Below are 19,171 nucleotides of genomic sequence, written 5' to 3'. Positions count from 1 at the left end.
TGGTTAATCTCTAAGGTGCCACAAGTACTCCTTTTCTTTTTGCGAATACAGACTAACACGGCTGTTACTCTGAAACCTGAACAAAGTGGGCATTTAAAAACCTTGAGATTTTTGTAAAGGGTTTGAAATAGCTTTAATGCGCAGGGGGAAGGGTTGTCTGTTACAAAGAAGGCCAGGTATGTTTTTACTGTAATATTGGTTTAATGTTGATTAGTTGTGATTAGTTTTTAAACCCAGACTAGAGTGGTTGTGATGCCCATGGAAGAATTCCTGAGCAAACATCTGCCAAGTGTTGCTGCAGTGCTCTGGGAACACTGCAGAACTCCGGGAATCCCCTCCAGCTAAAGAATAGATTAAGGCCCCCATTCTGCAGCTGGATCTGTGAACTCTTGTTCCTGTGTAAATCTGATTGCAAGAAACAGGGCTAATTTAATAGGACTTTGTTGTTGTTGTTGTTTTAAATGAAGATTGCTTAGACTCTAGTCTGATTTTTGAAGGTTTGGAGGACTAGAGAAAACTGACAATGTGTTAGCTGTCCTGTTCACTGCATTGTAGCCATGTTGGTCCCAGCCAGGTCCACAGTTCTCAAGGAGAGGGTCTTCAAGCCAGAATGACTCCCTTTTTTAATTTGTTGTTATTATTGGTGTTGTGGTAGCAAACAAGGTCCTAATCAGTATCATGGCCCTTGTGTGCGAGGTGCTGTATACACCCCCAGATAGACACCTTTCTGCCCCAAAGATTTTATAATTTAAATCCTCAGTTCTTCAAAGACTTGTGCTTAACTTTACACACCGAGTGTTCCCATTGACTTAAAGGGGGACTTTCAAAGGCAAACACTTGGATAAGTCTGTGCAGGAGTGGGGTCTCTTTTGAAACAGGGTGCATTCAGTGAGTGTGACAAACCAAAGAGAGAGAGGGTGGATAAGAAAGGTAAGATCCAGGGGTTCCGTAAGTTACATTTATGCATCTCCTGATGCTTCCAAATCACCTGAAAGTGCTTTAAAAAGAAAAAAAAAAGTAAGCTGATAATTTTTATTAAAAAATAGAAAAACAAGCCAGTAAAACCCTCCTGCTGTATAACACACTGGCTTCTATTAACAGCTATCCATAGAATACTCCTGTAACTCACATTGTAGAGGCATGTGCAGATTGTATCTTACTGACAGTTGTTCGTAATGGTCTGAATCAGTTGTGTCTGTATCTATAATATACAATTCTGGCACCCAAAGTGTCTGTCAAGAAAAGGGATCCCGGTAGGTTAAAAATTATATTACTATAATATTTTTTTAATTATATTGTTTTTAAATTATATTGTATTGTAAAAGTATCGGTGACAACTGAACCTAATTGGTATGCTGTAGCTTGTTAAGGTTGCCTGATACTTCCCATTATAGGACCCCATTTTCAGTTGTTTATAACTTTGCAAATCTTTAACCACTTGAGGTGAAATTTTCCATGCCGGGTGTCTGCCTCAGGCGGCTTTGAAAAATTTCAGCCAAAATGGTCCAGCTGTTTCTGAGAACGAGGCTGGGAGGGAACAATACATTGTTTTGCCCATTTTAAAAAATTCTGATGGCCTTTTTTTTGGAGGAGGGACTTGAAATTTGGCAGGGCGGCCGCCTTTGTGTCAGGCATATGCGTTTTACCTTCCCCATGAAAATCCACCCACATTTGGTCAAGCTATAAGCCTTTGGAAAATCACAGTTCGTGCATAATCAGTAGAGACTTAGATTTTAGCAGCTAAATTTCCCAAAGAGTCCATCCACCACAGTGGAGCAGGACTATGCCTGTAACTGCAGCTCTGGGCGGTGCAAGGGCTGGGCATATGAACTGAGAGCAGGGAGCCTGTCTTTCCTGTGCTCTCAGTGACCCCTCTGCTAGGCCTAGGCAGAGGAGGAGGCTGCCAGGTTCAAATGCAGATGAGATAAGAGCTGGCTGGCCCTGCAGGGAAGGTGGGGGAGTAGATTAGGACAAGAAAACAAGAGGTAGAAGAGAAACTATGATGCATATGTGCCCGCATTCCACTTCCCTGCTCCTCCCAAGGCCCCCACTTCACCCCTTCCCCCAAGGCCCCATCCCTGCAAAGCCTCTTCCTGCCCCTGCTCTGTCCCCTCCCCTGAGCACACCCTGCCCTCGCTCCTCCCCCTCCCCCACAGTGCCTCCTATATGCCACTGAACAGCTGATCGCAGTGGGCGGAAGACACTGCGGGAGTGGGGGGACCTGATCAGTGGGGCTGCTGGTGGGTGTTGAGCACCCCCTTTTTTTTTCCCCGTGTGTGCTCCAACCCCGGAGCACTCACAGAATCAGCACCTATGCTATGACTGGAGGCTGATGGGAGGGAAGAGGAGAGGGAAATGGACGGGGAGTTGGGATGGAGGGAACTGGGACTGACTAGTCAAGGAGACTGGGGCCTAGAACCCGTGTGGGGTCGGGGGGAAGACAGATGTGAGGAAGAGCTGGGGTGTGGGGAGAGAACTGGCATTTGATGGGCAGAGACACTCAGTCAAGGATTTGTGGAGGAGAATACTGAGATTGAATGAGAAGCCTAAGGAAGGAGATTGGCACAGGGACCCAGTAGGGATGGAAAATGTGGGAGGAGGAGAGATCAGATGAGGGACAGGGAGGGGGAGACTGAAACTAGCTGGACAAAGACGCTGGACACAAGGAGCTATGGGTTTACAGGGGTGGAGGAAGCTGGGAATGGCTTGGCAAGGAGACTGGGAGTAGGGGTGAGACAGAGATAGGGAGTCCAGAGGGGTGAATCATAGAATATCAGGGTTGGAAGGGACCTCAGGTCATCTTGTCCAACCCCCTGCTCAAAGCAGGACCAATCCCCAATTTTTGCCCTAAACCCCTAAATGGCCCCCTCAAGGCTTGAACTCACAACCCTGGGTTTAACAGGCCAATGCTCAAACCACTGAGCTGTCCTTCCCCCCCAGGGTGAGGCTAGCCTGGCTGGGCAAAGAGAATGGGCCTCGGATGAGAAGCCTGAGGAGTGGAGAGTGGGACTGGCTAGGTTTAGAGAATGGGACTAGAACAAGCAACTGGGGTGGGGGGTGAACAGGACTGGGACAGGGACATGTTGGAGGGGACTAGGCAGAAGTGGTCACCTTTAGGGGGGAATGGGCAGAAGATTCTGTGCCCACTAGAACACACTCCCCTCCAGAGAGTGTAACAGAACCCAAGATTCCTGAGTGTTACCATTCTTCTGCTGTCAGCAAATATCTGTGAAACCCACTGGCAAAGAAGCCATACCCCTCTAGTGCTGACCCACGTGAGGATGACAACTGACTACCAGGGGCCTCACTTGCTAGGGCAAAAGTAGTGTTGGTTTGCCCCTGACTTTGGTCTATATGCTCTGCTTTTTGTGCCCCCCACCCCCTCCCCCACACTTTGCAAGATATAATATAATCACATATCATGTTCTATACGTTGACATAACTTTGTCCCCTCCCTCCCCCTAGGAATTTTTCTGAAATGACGCCCCTGTCAGTCACTGGTTTCAGAGTAGCAGCAGTGTTAGTCTGTATTCGCAAAAAGAACAGGAGGACTTGTGGCACCTTAGAGACTAACCAATTTATCTGAGCATGAGCTTTCGTGAGCTACAGCTCACTTCATCGGATGCATACTGTGGAAAATACAGAAGATGTTTTTATACACACAAACCATGAAAAAATGGGTGTTTATCACTATAAAAGGTTTTCTCTCTCCCCCATCCTACTCTCCTGCTGGTAATAGCTTATGTAAAGTGATCGCTCTGCTTACAATGTGTATGATAATCAAGGTGGGCCATTTCTAGCACAAATCCAGGGTCCCCCCTCACCCCCCCAACAAACCCACTCTCCTGTTGGTAATAGCTATCTAAAGTGATCGCTCTCCTTACAATGTGTATGATAATCAAGGTGGGCCATTTCCAGTACTGGAAATGGCCCGCCTTGATTATCATACACATTGTAAGGAGAGCGATCACTTTAGATAAGCTATTACCAGCAGGAGAGTAGGGTGGAGGGAGAGGAAACCTTTTGTAGTGATAAACACCCATTTTTTCATGGTTTGTGTGTATAAAAATATCTTCCGTATTTTCCACAGTATGCATCCGATGAAGTGAGCTGTAGCTCACGAAAGCTTATGCTCAGATAAATTGGTTAGTCTCTAAGGTGCCACAAGTCCTCCTTTTCTTTCAGTCACTGCTATCAATTACTCTCTTACCTCACCCAACCTTAATTCTGGCATTTCCTAACTTTCTGAGTGCTTGACTTTGCAGCCTTAACAATGTTCTTTTAATGTAGTTTCTTTGTGTGCATATATAAATATAATTTAAATCTTAGTCATGTTACAAACATTTTAGATAAATAAAACTGAAGGGATTTCAGAAATCAGATTTACTTTCTGCTATTATGCAGTTTGTTTCCTTTCTGCCTTTCTCTTCATTCTGGACAATTGAAATTGGCTAGGCATTTTCACTTTTTAGGATCTCGAGCTATGCTGCAATGTTGAGATTTGCAAACACCGTAGGAGAATGTTCATTTTTTTGAAAAAATCAATTGGATTTTTTAAAAACTCATCGAAACATTTCTACTGGTCTTAGACTTTTCCAAAAAATATTTATTTTAGAAATAAATGTTATTTGGCTACTAAATCCAATAGGTGCTTTTAAAAATCTTCACCAAAATCTAAATTTGGAGCTGCACAATATCCCTTTAATTTAGATAGTGTATGTGCCAAACTGTAAATCTTTGTATAAGTCCCTGGGATGTTACTATAAACAACTAACTAGTGTAAAATGTACCTATCCATATTCTGCAACGATCTCAAAATCTTAACAAGTTGAAACACCATATTTAAAAGCAAGCTCGTGTGACACCTCATGGTCATTGGGTGTATAACAGAAAGGGAAGATTTAGCACCAAATTATATTTCACCAAAATGCACTAATCAGCAATGCCAATCTCACCAAATGTAGTTGTAGCCATGTTGTTCCGACGATATTAGACAGACAAGCTGGGTGAGATAATATCTTTTACTGGACTAACTTCTGTTAGTGAGAGAGACAAGCTTTTGACAGTGGCTCGAAAGCTTGTCTCTCTCACCAACAGAGGTTGGTCCAGTAAAAGATATTACCTCACCCCCTTTGTCTCTCCAGTCTCATGAAGGTCATCCTATTTCCCAGTGGATGTTAATCTCTGGTTTTGATGATAGGAAATTATTTAATTTTTTGCTTGCATTTTTGTCAAACAATTTCTTTTGACTGCGTAGGGGACCAGATGCAGGATCTGAAAGTAGAAGGGTGTGATTGTGCGGCTTTTAGAAGAACATGAAATAACTAGAAAACAATAAGTGCAAAGTACACTTTGGAACAGCAAGGGAAAGGCAGAATTTCATAGACAGAGTCGGTGGTAATGGGGCAGAGCCAAACCTCTCATCTGTTGCATGTGCAGTGCTAGAGAGCCCTAGGGGGATTGAACCTGGGACTGTGGGATTTTAAAGCCTCTACTTCTTGAACTCAAAGACTCTGTTAGCTAAGGCTGCAGCAGGCTCAATCTATATGTGGCCCAGCCACCACTAGAGGGGGACAGAGCACTGCACCCTTTAAAAAGATGCATGTGATCTGCTGCAAGCTTGGCCAGCCCAGCTAGCCAGAGCAAAGGACCTGGGGGCCATTTGCTCTGGGGTCCCCCTCCCCCCTTTAGTTTGATTTTTGCCCCTAGGGGCACCAGGAAGAAGCAGTCCCTGCCCCCATGGGAGCCCACTGACTTGTGAGCCGCCCCGAATCTGCCCCAGTGGTTGCTGGTGATCAATACAGTAGCCTGCCTCTGGGGAGCACACTCCCTTCTCAGAGCTCTTAGCCACAGCTAGCCCGGGAAGAGAAAAATCAGGAGCAGGATTTGAACCTGGGGCACACACGTAGCAATATGCAAGCATTATCACCACACTAGCCAGGGAAAGTCCCTTTGAAAGGGCCTGAAGTCAATGGGAGGGAGCTGAAGTCAATGGGAGGTGAAGGCTCCCAGCGTCTCTCAGAAGGTGTTCAGCATTTCCCAGGACTGGGCCCAGAAGCTGTGTGCCATTGGCATTACCCGGCACCGCTAGCAGGGGTACGGAAGCTCTCCATCGTGCCGTGGTTGATGTAGATCAGTGGGGGCAGTAGGGAGAAATCTGCCTGTGTTACGCCTCCTTTGTAGCTAGAGACAGCCTCAGTTGCCAGGGCAGCAAATCTGCCGCCTTTCGCCAGCACTACATGCTCTGGATAAAGGGAGTTTGAAAATTGTTCCCAGCTAAAATTCTACTGCTTGAGTTCCTTGGGCTGGGTTTTGACATGGGTGCAACACAAGGAAATTCTCCCCACCCCGTTGCATCACCTGCCCAAGGACCTGGGACAGTTGCAGTCCCTGACCTCAGGGGACTTCCCTCATCCGTCTGCCCTGAAGGGGGCAGGGAGGCGGCAGGGCCATGGCACCAGTCCATGGAGCAGGCCAGCTGCATTGGAAGAAGCAGGCGCCCCGTCCCCCCTGAGCTTGTCCCTGTGGTGGTGTGGCTCTGTACTGCCCCCTGCTGGAGCCAGAGGCTAACTGTCTCGTTGGTCTTGTGGGTTAGCGAGCAGATGGTTCTGTGGATGCCATTAGATGGAGCTTCCTGAAGCCTGCACGGAGCTGAAAGCAGCTGTGCCGAAGGGGCCCGGTGTAGCTGGTGTTATGGGATCTTCCCTTTCGTCAAATAGAAGTGAGCATGGTCGGCGTGTTTGTTAGGATGGATCTTAGGGCTCATCTATACAGGAAAGCTATATTTAAATTGGTAGAACTATACCAGTGTAATGCACCCCCTGCCCCCATGCGGGCACTCCTATTCCATTATAACACACCCACACGGCGAGTTATACCATATAGCTACAGCTGTTTAACCATACTGATATCATTATATGGCCATCACTGGAAACATTTCCCATGGAGATAAGCTCTTGTGCTGTAGGGAAGCTTGGCCCACCACTCCCAGATACCAATGTGCACCATGCTATCTATGTCCATTGGAATAAGAGGCGGTCAGGTCAGGGATCTTACATGGCCGCCTCATTTGTGGCAATGCCGTCATTGGGGCTTAGATCCCAAGGTGATCGGTGCCTTGGATACCACTGGAGCCATGTCAGTGGCTGTCTGCCATGTCACTATGTGCTGTGCCTTATGGACTGTAGCTGGGGTGTCAGCTCAGAAAGTTAAATATCTGCTTTTCCTGCTCGCCCCCTCCTGGGCAGAGATGCATGGACAGCTGCACCTCTTGTGTCCCCTGGTTACAGGACTACTGCTGCAGGACCCATGCTGCCACGGATGTGTCCTCCTGATGCTGCTCAGTAGAGGCTATTTGGGAAGTTGGGAGGAGATAGAACTAGGTAGAGTTTACTACCACTCCATGCTAAGGGCTCAGATCTGCTCTGATGTGTCATGGCTCCGTCCCTAGCCTTCCCCACTACACCTCTGCTGAGCCTCAGCAGAATGCCTTCCTTAGGGAGCCTGGGCGTGCATCTTACATCTGTACACCAGCCTACAGAAAGCCTGAGTGAATGGGGTTCGCATGAGGGAGCAGTGCCGGGATTGGGGTGGAACAAAACCTGACCCACTGGCAGGGCCTGGGGTTTTTCCAACTCCAGGGCTGGAAAAGTCCATACCCATAGATGTGGGTTGTGGCCATTGATTCTCACTAAGCATGGACCCAATGGCCATGCCTTTGCTCCTCCCCAAATGGCCTCTCTATGGTGGCCTATGCAGAGCTGGCATAGGCTCAAGTCCAAGGTATGCAGGTCGTGGAGACCCTGTCTTCTCCATAGCTACATACCCTGCCTGTTGGAGCCACAGCCGGTCTGACCTTCTGTAGATGAGTGAAAGTTCACCCTTCCAGAGCAGACAATGTTGCCATGTTTTTTCCCAGAAAACTGTGCAGCTCGTCTCACCAGGTTTGGGTGGTAGGTGCTGTCCAAGGCAGAGACTGTAACTATCTCTGTGAACAGCTGACAAGCGAGGATCAGCAACATGCAATGGCTAGGGGGAGGGAGTCCAGCCCTAAAGCACCTGATATACGTATGCAGATCTGCTAATTTATTTTTTTTTAAATTTGTAATTACATAAATATCACTCTTCCCCTGCTGTCCCTCAGCCTGGTCATTAAATGCTGGGTGATTTCTTGGATCCATCATTGTAGAAATGGGTCTTATTTAATTTGTTTCCTCCTTTAGCATTTAATGTTAAAGGTTGATTGTCAAATAACCCAAGAGACTTGCACGTATCACAACATTTTGGATACAGAGTTGGAGCCAAATGATCTCCAGCCTGGAAAGTGAGAGTGTGGAGTGGAAACACCAACTCACGTTATCTGTAGCAAGTGGGTGGGTGGATTAGTTCTAGGTAGGGATGAATTTTAACCTACCTCTCCGGCTACTTATGTCACCCTTCATCACTTTGTCTTAGGCCCAAATCCTCAAAGGTATATAGGTGTTAAACTCCCATTGAAATCAGTGGGCATTAGGTGCCTGCATACCTTTGAGGTCTGGGCCTTAGTGCCTCCCAAGTATCTCTCCTGACAATATCCTGGGGTGGTAGAGAAGCATGAGTATCCCCAGTTTACAGATGGGGAAATAGGTAGAAAGAGATTAAGTGACTTGCTCACGGTCAAGAGGAAGTTGATGGCAGAGCTAGGATCTGAGTTCCAGTCTCATACCATAACCACAAGACCATTCTTCCTCCCTGGCACTGGCCTTTTTAATATTATGTATATTTAAAAAAAATAAAGGCTACATGGGGGGTTAATGTGACAGCACCCCTTGAAGTGTCTATGCTCAAGTGATAACAGGTGGCTGTGACGTTTGTTTTTCAGGCAGGACAAGCTAAAAATCCACATGCGGAAACACACGGGAGAAAGGCCATACCTCTGCATACACTGCAATGCCAAATTCGTGCACAACTACGACCTAAAAAACCACATGCGCATTCACACGGGTGTCCGGCCTTACCAGTGTGAATTCTGCTACAAGAGCTTCACTCGCTCCGACCACCTCCACCGCCACATCAAGCGGCAGAGCTGTCGAATATCCAGGCCCAGGAGGGGGCGCAAGCCCGCAGCCTGGAGGGCAGCCAGCTTGCTGTTCGCACAGAATGGCCAGCCAGATGAGAAAGGCTTCATGATGCCTCCGACTCTGGAGGAAATGAGCAGCCATCTTGGCACCACGGCCATGTGCCTTCCAGGCCCCAGCCACAAGCACTTCATGAGTGGGGCCAAGAACGCTCTAAACCTGCAAGATCTAGAGAGCCAGTTCGAAGAAACCCAAATGAAGCTGTTTGGGAGGACGCACCTGGACATGGAAAGGAACAGGGGCATCTTTGCCTTTGCCCTGGGCCATAACGAGAACATCTCGGCACGGCCATACTTCCCTCTCCCTGACCCTTGGAGCACAGGATTCAATGGACTGCCTGGACTAAACCATGTGGCCCCAATTTCTGAGGCTAGCAACTAAACCAGTTCTACCCATGCATTGGGTGTGGTACGTTCTGTACCATTCTTAAAGAGTGAACGACTCTCTCTGATTCTCACCTGCTGTCTCTCATCATCTCACTCCAAAGAAACAATTGGTCACCCATGTGAATCTAGACGGTGCCGTAGGATGGTAGGCAGAGCCACACCCGAGCAGACAATGGACATTCTTCTGAATGAGGTGCTGCTGTTGGGTATTGTTCTGTGATTGTACTAGGAAATGTAGGTTGAGTTTGTCAGTGACTCCACCAGCACAATCTGCTAGGGGTGTCCTTTTAGACCATTTGTAGGACCCTTGGCATAAGAGATGACAAGCTTGTCTCCTCCCAGCAGTAGAGCCTCCCCTTAGTTCTTGGAATCCAGTTTTGAGGGAGTGGAAAGGGTCAAGCTCCAGGATGCAGATGGCTCGTCTTTTGAATGCTTCTGAAAACATCATTTGCCTTAGTTTGGAGGTCAAGACAGTGCTTCCGAAGGAGATTTCCATTGCTCTCCGTTCGTGATACCAGATGGTTAGCTGGACATCAGTGAAGATGGCAAACCATTTTTTTGCCACTTCTAAATTCCTTGGTTTTTTAACCCCGTAATCAAATGACCAAAACAGTCTGAAAGGGCCTCGACATGGGCCAGATTCTTAGCTGGTGCAAATGAATGCCGCTTTTGGCAGCTATGCTGATTTATTGCAGCTGAGGATCTGGCCTAGGGTCATTACTAATTACTAGCAAATATGTCACATGTCAGAATCCCTTGACAAAATGCTGAGCATACAAAGACCCTGCTGTATAGGATCATCTGGGAAAAGGATTTGGATATTGCTCAGGGGATCCTGATTGAAAATTATTATACTAAAGAGTCCACAAAACACGACTGCCACTGAGTGCTAGTAGAAATCATACTTCTTCAGCATTTGTCAGCTCAGAAATATAGGGCTTACAACATAAAATATGAGATACTCCACTGAAAGAAGGCTTTGATAGCAATGTGCTTCTATTTTCCCCTTTTAAACAATGGGGGTAACTTTTTAACAAACAGTCTACTGATGTGACCTGCAGTTAGTTTGATGCCAATACAGAGACTGGTTTTCAGTTTAATGAAGGCTCAAAAATGTAAATTTTAAAAACTATGGCATGCTCTCTCTATTTTTTACTGTTATCTTTTGGTTTCAGCAGAATCAAAGAGAACCAGAGGACCATAGTTTCTTTTTTTTTTTAATTTCAGTTCATCCATTAAAGGTACTGCTCTTCAGTCACAATTCAAGGAGGGTTTCTCTACCGGATCACTGACGTTGCTACATCCACGGGACAAAATGAGCACCCTCTTCGAAGTCGCTCTCACATATGATTCCCTTTGTCAAGAAGCACTTTGAGCATAAATAATTCCTTTCTGCTTTGAGAACACATATAAAAGAATGATCCTGATGAACTGCCTGATTCTAGCTTCCCCCTGCCCCACAAAAATAAATTCACAGAGACCCTGTGTGCAATGAAAAGTGAGGACTGGAAAGAGAACTTTTTAAAACTGCATCAAACTTTTTTTTGTATATGTACCAACTTCTTATACAAACTACATTTTACAGACAACTGGTTATTTCAGGTGTTTTTGTCTACAATTTGGAGTCATGTAAAGTATCCAAAGATGCTGAGTACTGTATAATCTACAAGAACTTGAAGCAAGGTGTGTTTTTGTTTTTAATTTTGTTTTTGGTTTTTAATTTTTTTTCCTGTTTGTGCAGAAAAAAACTTTGGACATTTTCTATTTATAACTATTTTTATGTGATTGCTTTATGTACAAAAAAAAAAGAAAGGAAAAAAAGATACCCAAACAAGTTTGCCTTAGTTAATCATGGGACAATCATCCTTAACTTTTGTTGAACCTATACATTTTTAAAAAAGACAAGCTACTTTTACATACTTATTAAACAGTATTAATTGAGTCTCTTAAATTATGAGCAGGACTTGGTTCTTGTGTGAGGGCAAACATTGGAAAGCCAAACAGTTCCAGAAGTCCAACCAATGGCAAGTTTTTACAACAACATTTAAATGCCAATTTGTTTGCAGAATATACAAATTTGGCAATTTCCAAAGGCTTTTTGTAAAATATTCGCTCCGTATTTAATTGTCTAGCTGCAATGTTTATGGTTAACGGAAACCATTGTTGTTATTATTACGATAAGAAGTTAAGGTTGATTTTCCTGAATGAGCTCATTTTGGTTGTATGTAGCTGGCTGAGATCATTTCATGGTGGAAGGAATATAACAGACTCTATTTCTGCCTTGCAGTTTCTTTACATTTCAATGTTGTGCGGTGATGTTGGGCCACAGGTATATATAGAGGTGTGCATGTGTGTGTGAAATATTGGAGGGAGCATCTCACTGTGCATTCTCCATAACCCTTCCATAACTCAGCCTTGCTCTCCTAATCATGAACTGCATGTCAGCCGTGACTGTCAATGATGTTCTTTTCAGCTGCTCCCTGAGAGTCTGAGGCTGATAGCATTTATAGCAGTATAACTCTATTAGTTGCAAGGGAATCCCTTCTGATTTCAACTGGTGTGAGATCAGATTCAGGCCTTTTGCCTGGAAGGAACTAGAGATGGCCACATTCTCTCTGAGCTACTGGTGAGGTGTAGGGTGACCAGATAACAAGTGTGGAAAAGTGGGACACTTTTTTTTTCGGGGCTGAGGAGATGGGAGAAAGGTAATATAGTTGCATATATAAGACAAAGCCCCTAATATCGGGACAGTCCCAATAAAATTGGGACATCTGGTCACCCTAGTGAGGTGGCATCTTCTTCCTCTTCTCATCATTTTTAATTATGGCCCAGATACTAGAGGTACTTAAGCATATGCCTAATTTTAAGCACTTGTGTAGCCCCGTTGACTTCAGGGCCTATTATTCTTGTCACAGTTGAAGAACGACATAGCTCTCAATTTTTTAGAAAAGTCCAGAAGCCTGAAAACAACAACTCTATCCACCTGGTAGAGCCCCAGGTAAGTCACCTTGAGACACCAGATGTTTGAGTAGCTACATGTTCAATTAATCAAATGAAAGGATAAGTGCTAAGCCCTGGTCAGCTTTCCCAGTTGGCCACATATACCTACTTACGGATAAGAAAACACACAGTAGTTCAGTTATATTGTCTGGTCAGACAGCCATCATCCTCAGTACCAGAAAGATGTGGATAAACTGGTGGATAATTCCCACACACAAAATATATTTGCCCTATACCCACACACGGGGGACATGTCATTCTGTCATGATGCATGCACTAATAAGTGATGTCTACACTGCAGCTGAGTGTGTCTCCCAGCCTGGGTGGCTCTGCTTGATCTAGTGCACAGTTAAGTAGCAGCGTGGACATTGTGCCATGGTCTAGCCACCTGAGTCCAAGGCTGGCCAACCTCCTGGGTCCATACTGAGGCAGCTAGCCCACACTGCTATTTTTAGCGTGCTCGCTTGAGCAGAGCTAGCGCATGTCTGTCTTCCCGGGCTGGGAGACATGCTCCCAGGTGCAGTGTAAACCTACCCGTTCCGACCTTAAAGTCTATGAGTCTATAGGGGCCACGATTTTGAAAATCTGGTGCTGCAAACATATAGGGAGCCAGTTTCTGCCAAGTTCTGAGCACTCTCAGTTACAATTGTCAGGCTTAGGAAAGTAATGTTGTCTCCTTTCTTTTGTCTCTGTGCAAAGGCAAAAGAGAGAACATACCTTCAGAATGTTTCATTCTATACGGAAAGGAGAGCAGGAGTTTCTTGTGACCCCACAAATGGGCATGGACAGCTGGAGAACGGAAGCAGCTCTGCCTCCAGTCCCCTTCCCTATTTGCTGTGGAGAGTAGAAAGCTACTGCACAGATAACAGGTGAAGGAACCAGTGTTTCCAACTCTCATTATTTTATCATGAGTCTCAAGATAGTCAGTATTTCACTTGAAGCCCCAGCTCCTAGAGTCAGGTGATTACAGGAGAATCTCAGCTTGCATCAAAACAGTAAGTTTGTAGTACTCATGCTTGCAGAGAAAAGCTTGACAATGTCCCTTGCATGCAAGGCTCAGAAACCAGAAAGTAAATAAAAAAGACCCCAGCTTTTAGTGTTCTTTTTAAATCTTGTGCTGTTTATGCCACACTTGTGATTTTGGGGGCAGAAGGGGGGCCTGACTGAAAAGGTCAAAAATGCTAAGCTTGAATATGCTTACTAGGCGCTTTCCCACTCTCTCTCCCCCCACACCTGAGAGAAAAATGTAACCACCTCACAGCACAGTGTATAATACCTGTGGCCTGGAAATGCCTTTTTAGTTGTTTTTATGTGTCGAACCAATGTTTTACTTGACTTGCACTAATTGCTGTAGAGCAGTATATGGTTAGATTTCTTTGGTTTGATTTATTTTTTGGTTGCAATTCCTATTGGCTAATGAGCTGGCAGTCCTATAAACATACCTGTTGCACATTTTACACCCCTGGACAAAATAAAATATAACCTGAAACAGCCAGTGTCCTAGATATTCTGATTGTAGCCACTTTGCATCCCAATGCCCCAGCCGGCACCATGGAAAATTCTGCTTCCTTTTGCAGAGCATTGAAAAACCAGCAACCCTTAGGGCTTGAGCTTGCAAGTCCTTGCTTGGGGTTCAGCCTCCAGTGAAGGTGCAATGGATGCTCCATGTGGGCTGCAGTAGAGTTAAGTGCTAGGTGAAGTCCTCTAGGCTATGGGTTTGTCTACACTTCAAATGCTGCACTGGTGCAGCTGCGCTGTTTTAGTGCGTCAGTGAAGATGCTGTCTACGCTGACGGGAGGGCTTCACACATTGGCGTAGGTAATCCACCTCCCTGAGAGACATGAGCTATGAGAAGTCCTCCCATGGACTTAGCACCATCTACACAGGGAATTAGGTCATTATAACTGCACTGCTCAGTGGTGTGGATTTTCCACACCCCTGAGTGACATAGTTACACTGACATAAGTTGCTAGTATAGACCAAGCCTTAGTGATCGTAAACCCCAAGCTCCCTGCAAACCCAGGCCCCTATTCAGGAAAGCATCCTTACTCTGCAAGATACACTGATGTATGTTCATGAATTGAGGGGCCACTGCATACTCATGTGTGCAGGATACAAAAGGGTGGAGTGGAGGCAAGAATCGGTGTTTCTGAGGGAAACTAGTCCTCAGCATCATCCTCACATTCATCTGGCACTCAGATCCGGATTTTGAAAGGTAGTTAGGCATTGCAATGAGAGCAGTGCGTGATTTTGCAGATAAAGCTAATTTCACAAAAAAACACAGTTTAGGATCAACCAAAACATTTTGTGACTTCACATCAAATTTGCTGAATTGCTTCAGTTAACAACAAAAAAAAAACATTTTGTTTCGACATTTTCTAAATGAAACACTTCCATTTTTCAATTTCAACAATTTTATGGTCAAATTTTACTTCAGATTTTTTTTTCAAAGGTTGAAAAAAAAACCTAGAAAACAAAAAGATCTGTTCAACTTGAAATGAATTTTTTCTCCTTTTTCGGTTTGCCAAAAAGGTTGGAAAACACTTACCTTTAAACACCACAAACCCTGCATCTTGGCAGGGGGTTAGACTAGATGACCCTTGCGGTCCCATCTATCCCATCTATCTCTACGATCTTGGGTCACCCTGAAGCAATTTTGTTTTTCATTGTCCAGTCTGGCCATCCAACCAAGAAATTGGTTATCGGTGATTCACATATCTCTCATTGCGACGTCGAGCAAAGCTTCAGTCTCTAGGAGTTAGAAGCCAATGGGACTTAGGCTCCTGTCAAGGTTCCTTCCCCACTCTGAACTGTGGGGACCTGCATGAAAAACCACCTAAGCTTATTTTTACCAGCTTAGGTTAAAACTTCCCCAAGGTACAAACTATTTTACCTTTTGTCCCTGGACCTTATTGCTGCCACCACCAAGCATCTAACAAAAATAACAGGGAAAGAGCCCACTTGGAAATCCCCCCCAAGCCCTACACCCCCTTTCCTGGGGAAGGCTTGATAAAAATCCTCGCCAATTTGCATAGGTGAACACAGACCCAAACCCTTGGATCTTAAGAATGATGAAAAAGCAATCAGGTTCTTAAAAGAAGAATTTTAATTAAAGAAAAAGTAAAAGAATCACCTCTGTAAAATCAGGATGGTAAATACCTTGCAGGGTAATCAGATTCAAAACATAGAGAATCCCTCTAGGCAAAACCTTAAGTTACAAAAAGACACAAAAACAGGAATATACATTCCATTCGGCACAGCTTATTTTATCAGCCATTTAAACAAAACAGAATCTAACGCATATCTAACTAGATTGCTTATTAACCCTTTACAGGAGTTCTGACCTGCATTCCCACTCTGGTTCTGGCAAAAGCAACACACAGACCGAGAGAACCCTTTATTTCCCCCCTCCAGCTTTGAAAGTATCTTGTCTCCTGATTGATCATTTTGGTCAGGTGTCAGCGAGGTTATCTTAGCTTCTCAACCCTTTACAGGTGAAAGGGTTTTTCCTCTGGCCAGGAGGGATTTAAAGGTGTTTACCCTTCCCTTCATATTTATGACAGCTCCCAAGTCAATTAGGTGTTGCACCACTGAATGGAGCAACACCTAAATAACCTTGCTCCCTCTTAAGCCTGACTTCTCTTGCTAATAGGCAGGAGTCACTCGGCAGCTGCACAGCAGTGTGCTAATGCATGGCAGGCTCGGATTGCCCTGCACTCCATCTTCTGCACCACGCTTTTACTTTGCTCTTTGGCTCCCAACTGACCACACCTCTGCTGCATGGGATCAAGCTCTTATTGAAGTATTGGGCCTGTTCTAACTCCGGTTTAAGGTAGGTCTACACTTGTGGCTACGTGTTGAGTACCTACACAGCACACTGCCCTCGGCACGGGTATAAATAACGGTGTAGATAGTGAGGCACTGCTCAGGAGAGTGGCATACAGCTACACCAGAAGCTTAGGGTATGTACCTGAGACGTGTCTCTGCACCCTCAAGCAGTGCCTCCCCTGTCTGCACTGCTATTTTAAGCTCTGTGTTGTCCCATCACCTGCCTGCTTGCAGAGTGTTTCCCCGCTGCCTCCTCTCTGCCAAAGCCTTTCACTGCTGCATGGAGCTACCCACCACAGTGTGGACTGGACACAGTGTATCTTTTTCACTGTGACGTCATGGGATGTAGCTACACATACCCATCACGCCACTGCCAGCATAGACCAAGTTGCTGTTGCAGTCCACACTAACCCAGTGTGGATCTTTGGCCCCCCTCAAGTGGCTGATGGATCGAGCCATTTACAGTCTATTCTCATGCACCCAGATCAGGTGCTGTGCAAACACAGTTAAAGAGACAATGCCTGCCCTGGAAGGCTTTCTCCAACATGACAGGTAGCATGGCCTAGTGGATGGAATCAATAATGTGGGAGTCAAGAGATCTAGGTACTTTTCCTGGCTCTGCCGCTGACCTTGTGTGGGAACTTCAGCAAGTGTCTTTTTCCGTCTTCTGTCTTGTCTGTTTAATCTGCCAGCTCTCTGTGACATTGTCTATTACTCTGTGTTTACACAGTCTTAGCATAACGGGGGGGGGGGGCCTGATTTTGTGTAGACTCTCTAGGTGTTACTGCTATACAAATAATACCTCCTAACTTCTACACGCAGAGGGGAGCCTGTGGCTCTCAGTGGGTGTGCGTCAAAGGAGGGAGCTTACCACTGCTACGGGATGGTCTGCCCAGTCCCCACAGAAGCCTTGTTACCGTGGATCATAGAATCATAGAATATCAGGGTTGGAAGGGACCCCAGAAGGTCATCTAGTCCAACCCCCTGCTCAAAGCAGGGCCGATCCCCAATTAAATCATCCCAGCCAGGGCTTTGTCAAGCCTGACCTTAAAAATTTCTAAGGAAGGAGATTCCACCCCCTCCCTAGGTAACACATTCCAGTGTTTCACCACCCTCCTAGTGAAAAAGTTTTTCCTAATATCCAACCTAAATCTCCCCCACTGCAACTTGAGACCATTACTCCTCGTTCTGTCATCTGCCACCACTGAGAACAGTCTAGAGCCATCCTCTCTGGAACCCCCTTTCAGGTAGTTGAAAGCAGCTATCAAATCCCCCCTCATTCTTCTCTTCCGTAGACTAAACATCCCCAGTTCCCTCAGCCTTTCCTCATAACTCATGTGTTCCAGTCCCCTAATCATTTTTGTTGCCCTCCGCTGGACCCTTTCCAATTTTTCCACATCCTTCTTGTAGTGTGGGGCCCAACACTGGACACAGTACTCCAGATGTTCTGCCAGGTTCCAGCTCGAAAGGAGAGGGCAGGTGAGGTGAATGTGTGTGGGGGGAGGGGTCAGCGGCATAGCCGGACTCTGTGGCTCCCAGCAATACTGCAGGAGGGTCCTGGTTTTGGGGGCGCTTCTAGCCATCCGGATTCTGTGCTGTGCAGGAGCCGCAGTCAGCCAGGAGGACGAGGAAGCAGTGAGAGGCCCTTGGCCTCCAGCATTGCTGAGCTCTGTGGGGTTTGGGCTTGGAACCTCCAGCCTCTTTGTGAGGTGGTGGGGACAGAATCCCGTTCCCCTGACAGAACCGTGCCAAGAACTTGTGTGAGTTCGTTGGGTTTCTACTCTCATGTGGGTGACTGCTCTGGGGGAGAGAATGGTGTCCAGAATTAGGCACTGTGGTGACCCCCCCTCCTCCCTCCCACACAGGGAGCCAGCACCGTTAGGCCTACCCCCCATTTCAGCAATAAAAATGTCTCTTAAATGGGACTTAGGTGGTGGCACATAGGCAGGGGCTAGCCTCCCTGCATCAGGACAAATGTCACCCATGGATTTTAAAATGTGCCAAACAAAAGGCTGACACCCAGTGGCAAGCACAGTACAAAGAGCAGGCTAGGGTTACCACCTTTGAAATGTTTCAGAGTAGCAGCCGTGTTAGTCTGTATTCGCAAAAAGAAAAGGAGGACTTGTGGCACCTTAGAGCCTAACCAATTTATTTGAGCATGAGCTTTCGTGAGCTACAGCTCACTTGAACTGTAGCTCACGAAAGCTTATGCTCAAATAAATTGGTTAGTCTCTCAGGTGCCACAAGTACTCCTCACCTTTGAAATGTAACCCCCCTCCTACTTCCCCCCACAAGGCATGCCTGCTGCAGCTCCACCCACAAGGCAACCCCCCCTTCAACAGTCATTAATAGTATCTCAAGAGATAACACGTATAGATTAGATTGATAACATCATTTCCTTATTTAAACTGCAAACGTGGGAACACTGCAGCATCTTTAGCTGGACACAGAAACTTCTCCCATTCGATATCCCAGTGCATTGTGACAATAATGTAAATCTTTAGATCCATGTAAAAAAAACCTGGCAGATTAAATTATTTTTCTGGCAACTGGCAAATCCACAAAAAAGCCAGCCAGGCCAGTCAAATCCCGGCCAGATGGTAACCCTAGCTCCGCTGGCTGAGAAGGCTGGGGCTAGAGTACAACAGATGTGCTTTTGGCTGCAGCTCGCTGGCAGTCGTTTCAGCATGTGCCCTGTCACAAGAGTATCCAAAAAGAAAACAAAGGGCTTGTGGATACTGCACAACACCCCTGTCTCCCCACACCCACCCACAATGGATAAAGGAAAAATAACCACCTTGTTCATTATTGTTTCCCTACAGCTTCCAATGATTCTCAAAC

General features: G+C 45.9%; 1 protein-coding gene across 5 annotated transcripts in view; it reads left to right on the top strand.

Annotated features, from left to right (window-relative positions):
- The window catches only part of ZBTB7C (zinc finger and BTB domain containing 7C), a 286,786-nt gene extending 275,602 nt beyond the window's left edge, over positions 1–11,184 (top strand). For all 5 annotated transcript variants that reach the window (XM_084628971.1, XM_084628973.1, XM_084628972.1 and 2 more), the window contains one exon: positions 8,861–11,184. In XM_084628971.1, coding sequence (XP_084485097.1) covers positions 8,861–9,497 — 637 coding nt within the window. In that variant the 3' untranslated portion in view covers positions 9,498–11,184. The remainder of the gene's footprint in view (positions 1–8,860) is intronic.
- Positions 11,185–19,171: the final 7,987 nt, after the last annotated feature.

This window comes from Lepidochelys olivacea (assembly GCF_965140295.1).
Source record: "Lepidochelys olivacea isolate rLepOli2 genome assembly, chromosome: 5".
Classification (NCBI taxonomy): domain Eukaryota; kingdom Metazoa; phylum Chordata; order Testudines; family Cheloniidae; genus Lepidochelys; species Lepidochelys olivacea.
This window is presented reverse-complemented; position numbering and strand designations above follow the sequence as displayed.